This window comes from Nannospalax galili, unplaced genomic scaffold (genome assembly GCF_000622305.1).
Source record: "Nannospalax galili isolate Female #2095 unplaced genomic scaffold, S.galili_v1.0 scaffold5183, whole genome shotgun sequence".
Lineage (NCBI taxonomy): Eukaryota > Metazoa > Chordata > Mammalia > Rodentia > Spalacidae > Nannospalax > Nannospalax galili.
In genome coordinates this window covers 17,956-23,573 of record NW_008349355.1, presented here as the reverse complement: position 1 = coordinate 23,573, position 5,618 = coordinate 17,956, and the positions used below count along the sequence as shown (strand labels likewise).

The 5,618-nt window shown below is 36.3% G+C and overlaps 1 protein-coding gene across 1 annotated transcript in view; it reads left to right on the top strand.

Moving 5' to 3' along the window:
- The first annotated feature begins 5,273 nt into the window (after positions 1 to 5,273).
- The window catches only part of LOC103744898 (olfactory receptor 4D5-like), a 1,088-nt gene continuing 743 nt past the window's right edge, over positions 5,274 to 5,618 (top strand). The window contains exon 1 of the mRNA XM_008846744.2: positions 5,274 to 5,614. Coding sequence (XP_008844966.2) covers positions 5,274 to 5,614 — 341 coding nt within the window. The remainder of the gene's footprint in view (positions 5,615 to 5,618) is intronic.

Genomic DNA, 5,618 nt, shown 5'->3' with positions numbered 1-5,618 from the left:
AGTATTCAAAGTTCAGAAGCCCCTGCAAGCAGAGGTTGAAAAATCATAATGCTTTCTATTTTGCATATTTGTCATTATTTGATATCTAAGATAGCTCACTGAGGCAAGTGGGCATGTTGTTATCCTCATTTCGCATACAGGAAAACTAAAGTTGGGAGAGATTATATTTTCTAGTGACACAAACATTTTAGTGCAAAGCCAGAGCTAGGATCCAAGTTTTGCGATGTTTTCTACAAGCACAGGTCCTTGTTAAGCTGCCGACTACTAATTTGTCTCTACTGTCTGGCATCCTATATGAAACAGCTTACCCATTTCTTGAAGAGTTTGTGGGCTAATCTTACAGGTGTTTCTTATAAAACACAAGATCATCTGAACGTGTCTGTATTCTGATTTCCCAAATAACTACTTAGTCTGAGGAAGATGCTGTTAAGGAATCATAAGTAGCATCACATCACTGTGAAACAACTCACCTCAAAGTCTATTGTAGCGGAGTTTGACAGTGTTCCGTGTGATTCATTCAGAAGTCCTTCTGTGATGACGGAAATGATTTATGTTTGCACTGACCAGCATAGTAGCCCCTGGCGACGTGGTACTTGAGAACACTTGAAATGTGGGCGACACAATTTTAAGAAATCCTAGATTTAAAATTTATTCAGTTAATAGTTTTATTGTAAAGTGACAAACTATAGTCACATGTACCTGTTACTACTTTCAGGACTTTGTCTGGGGCTGTGTTCCCAAGGCCAAAAAGTGTCATAGAATGTGACATAGGTGGGATAACAGAAACTGTTGTTTTCTGGAGAGTAGTGTAGAAAACAGAGGTTCAGTTTGTAAACGGAGGTGTACATACACACAGAACAAGACTCTTCATTGAAGAAAGAACCTGGATGTGAAGAAAGACCAAACAAATGGGAATTCTATATTCTCATCTTGTTAAATTCTAGAACAGATCCCCCTAGGTGACCAAAGATTCTAAAATCAAATACATTCTGGGCATCATGCAAGTGTATTTAAGTGAGTAAGAATAGATTTTACATAACAGTTTATTAGAATGAGAAACAACTTTAGATACTTATATATCAATGTTGGTCTCAACTTATGCTCTTGTGATTCAGCTCAGAGATGTTCAAGTCAGGTGTAAGCTATAAGAGGGTGGATGATCTGAGGGGTCAGAGGATGATAATCCAGTCAGTTCATGGCTAGCCACTAATGTCAAGAATTCCACCATAAACACACTCATTCAACAACTTCTTTGATGTCTTATTATGTGTCATGCATACTTGCCTGATTTGCAAAAGAAATAACAATCTGCATTTAATATTTTACAGACTGATGGAGAGGCAAGCACTCAATGATTTGATGACAGATAAGGTTATGAATTTATTACCATGTTTTACAGGAAGTGGACATACCATTTGTCCATCAGCTAAAAATGTATATGTTATAAATTTTGTTGGTGGTAAATGATTGGAATATTTAAAATACAGTGTTCATACTTAACATTTTATGGAATTTGATTGTATTTAATTCCAAAATTAGTAGTATGACATATTTAACCAAGAAAATTGATACTTCCTGGTATTAGGAAATCATGCTTGAAGAAACCACAGTTCATCTGGGATATATGTGAGAGGACTTTTATGAGGATGCTTTTTTAGGAATGGAGGGATCATTGAATGGCTACACAAGATGAACACAGGCTGAAGTTAGAGGTGTTCAGAGATAAGATGTGGCAGAGAGGAGCATGAGAATTGCTAAAAGCAGCATCACTTTAGGTGGGTGAAAAGAGGCAGGAGGTAAAACATGTGGAATGGAAAGTCGACAGTCTTTTAAGTTTTATTCTAGTCAGTGTTGGCCATGCAAGGTCAGAAAATGCACTGGTAGAAAGCTGTTTTCAGAAATATTGAGTGAAAAATCAGGCATAATTATTTTATTAAAAATGTGGACTCAGAAGTTGATATGCTGTTAATACAATCCCGAAGAGGATGTGCTGTTTCTTTTGTGTTCTAGACTTAGATTCCTATTTTCTAATGTTTTTCAGGAAGCCAGAACAACTGTACTCCTCAATTTGTTCAGTAGTAAGATGGAGCAGAGTTATGCTGAATAACGTATAGGGTCACTTGGAGAAGGAAATAAAGGCTCCATTTCATTAGTTATATTTCTGATTTTTAATTATAAAAGCAGTAAGTGAATCCAATTATAGAGAATAAAAATATTGCACATTATGGAATAAAATTAGAAGTTCCCTGGCCTATCATCTTTCATTAATGGCTTACATTTCAATTCTTTCTCCATTGAGGTAGAAACTTAGTTTATTGACATAATTTTTAATTTTCTCATATATGCATTTAATGCTTTAAATTTGAGTCTTAACATTGCTTATTGACGAATCTCACACATTTTCATAAAAATGTATTTACCTTATAAGATGTTACTCATGGTTTTTTAAAATTAAATTTCTTCTGTATCTTCTTTAAACCATGTGTCGCTTAGAAATATGTTAATTTTCAAATATTTGGGAATATATGCCTATTTTCTGTTATTGATTTGTAGCTTACTTCATTGTAAAGACCCACACTGCATGAATTATATTCTTTTACATTTGCTAATGTGTGTATGTTCTGAAGCACCACCTGGTCTCCCTTAGAGAGCATTTTATGTGAGCTGGAGAAAGTGTGTGTCCTGTGGTTGCTTCCTGATGGGTTATATAAATGTGAGTAAAGTCAGGTTACTGACTGTTCTGTTCAGGTTCACTGTATCCTTATGAGTTTGGCTACTTTATTTGTCAGTTACTGCCAGATGAATGTTACAGTCTCCAGCTAGAAGATACATTCTGACTCAATTATTGAGAAGGGTTCAGGATTTGTATCTAGATTCTTTTTGTGTTTGTGTTGATGTCCAGTTCCAGCTTCACTTGCTGAAAACTGTATTTATCATGTGTCCTGTGCTTTTGTCTCCAACTCACTTGATCACCTTCTTGTGGATCTATTGATGGTCTATCAATTTGAGTCTTTTTACCTATTTGTCTAGTTTTTCATTTTTGCTCAATATAACAGCTTCTTGAACACTGTGATTTTATAATGAGACTTAATATTGGTTGGTGTCACACTTCCCATTTAGTGCTTCGTACAATGTTGCCTATTTGGTGTGATTTACTTTTCCATCAGTTTTCTGATGTCCACATAATAACACGTTGGGACATTAATTGGGATTATATTGAACCTGTAGATCAAATTGCTAAGACTGAAGATTTAATAATGTCAAGGCTTCTTATGAATGTAGAAAAGAATGATCTCCATTCATTTAGTTTTGTTTGCCCTGTGAGCACATTGCATTTGTTGATCTCTGTCTTTCAGTTTATCAAGAGTGTTCTTAAATTGAGAATTAGAGTATTGACTTTCAAGCTCTTAATATGTTGAAACTTAACCTGGAAATCCTAAATTATTTGCATATTTAAAGCATTCCATCAAATTAAAACCAGATGCACAGAGTTTAGTAAAGAAATATGCAAAGCATTGGTTGAGCATGCAAATTCTGGGAACACCAAGTATATTGGTGTGCTCTAGATCCAGTGAAGTGTGAAGAAGTTGTACTGCATAGGACGATCAAACTAGATTGGTACTCAAGGGTCCGAAGTTGGCAGTCCCATTCAGAGTATTACATATGTGGATTCATAGTAAATGGTTTGATTTTGTCTTATTATGTAGCTCAGGCTTGCTACTTAGCTCAGGCTGGCCTTCAACTCATAATATTTTTCGGCCTCTCAAGTACTGGGATGACAGGTGTGCACAACAGTGCCAAGCTTAAGAGCGATTTGTTTCTTACTCTTTATAAATTCTAGTATTAACTCAGTGACTAGTAAGTAGAAGGTACTTAATATAAGCATATTGAATGCAACCAAGAAATATGATTGAAAAGGTAAAATTAAAATTAAATTACACTGAAGTAACACATCACATTTCTGTTAAGTAATGCAAAGGAATTCATCCCCAAATTAATTAGTGTTCTGCATTTGTAATTCCTTTAAAAATACATGAGTGTGTGAAATCGCTCCTGTTTTTAAATGTTCCCAAAATTTGAGGAAGATTGTTGTTTAGGCAGTGATTTTAAAATTTCAGGTATAGCCTTCTCTTCCTGTTCCATATAGGGCTAAAAAAATTTCTTGGGTAATATCCCAGAAATTAACGTGAATATTCAGGTTTGTTGGAGGTAGTTTAATACTATAGTTACCTTTCCTTATATAGTTCCAGGAATTGTATTTTCTCTGGATTCCCCAGAGTCATAAGGAAGGAAAATTTCCTCTTACACATATTTTCCAATTTAATTTTAGAGAAAACAGTGGTTTTTCAGGGCCTTGGTAAAGGGAAGGGTCGTTTTTTTTTATTTTGTTATCTTGCTCATGGCTTTAGCATTCTCTTAAGCTGGAAAAAATGTCCAGATAAGGCAAGTGGATATCCCTGGTCACGGTGACAACTTCATTAATTTTTCATTTGGGGAAACAAATAGCAACTGTCTCATCCCATGGAAATTCTCTTTACTTGTTTGAGATGTGGGTGCCATCAGGTTTTCTAAATCAAAACTACATAATGTGTGAATATTAAGTTATAGGATGCTTTGAGGACATTCTGGCTTATTTTCTATCATAGGTGAGGAAAATGAAGCTGTGAAATCACACGATTATCAGCTTTTCCACAGCTAGTTTAATGGAAGAACTGAAATTAGTTTTCAGTTTAGCAATGTTTTATATCTTCTCAGTTTTGGAAAACATTATTTTATTATTTTCAAGTCTCCTAAGCCAGAAATATTGCCAGTGTGGTCTTGAAGGTTCTGACTTTTATTTCCCTGGTGTTTGAGTGCACCAGTACACAATGTTCGCATGTTTGGTGCCCTACTGAACTATATTTACATGCAATGTTACATACTCTTTTTTTTCTTTCTTTGTGTGTGTGTGTGTGTGTGTGTGTGTGTGTGTATGTGTGTGTGTGTGTGTGTGTGGTGTGTAGATCAGAGGACAACCTGCAGAAGTTGGTTTTCCCTTCCACCATGTGGGTCCAGGGAATTGAACCCAAATTTTGTCAGGCTTGGTAGCAAGCTCCTTTATCTGTCGAACCATCTTAACAGCCCACTATTTACAGTATTTTTTAATGGTAAACAAAATACTATGTATTTTCCCTAGAAGAGGCAGAGAGAATTATTTCAGAGAAACTTGTAGATTTTTTTCATGACTATGCCCATTTTCCTTGGCAGGGCCCTTCACTAGCCATACCAGGCAGATGAACCCAGCAAACCATTCCCAGGTGACAGCGTTTGTGCTCCTGGGGCTCTCTCAGGTATGGGAGCTTCGGCTCCTCTTCTTCACTGTCTTGTCAGCTGTGTATCTTATGACGGTCACTGGCAATCTGCTTATTGTGGCCATCGTGACATCTGATCCGCGCTTGCATACGATGATGTATTTTCTCTTAGGCAACCTTTCATTCCTGGACTTCTGCTATTCTTCCATCACTGCCCCGAGGATGCTGGTTGACTTGCTCTCATGCAACCCAACCATTTCCTTCAGTTCCTGCCTGACCAGGCTGTTCTTTTTTCACTTCATTGGTGGCATCAAGATCTTCCTGCTG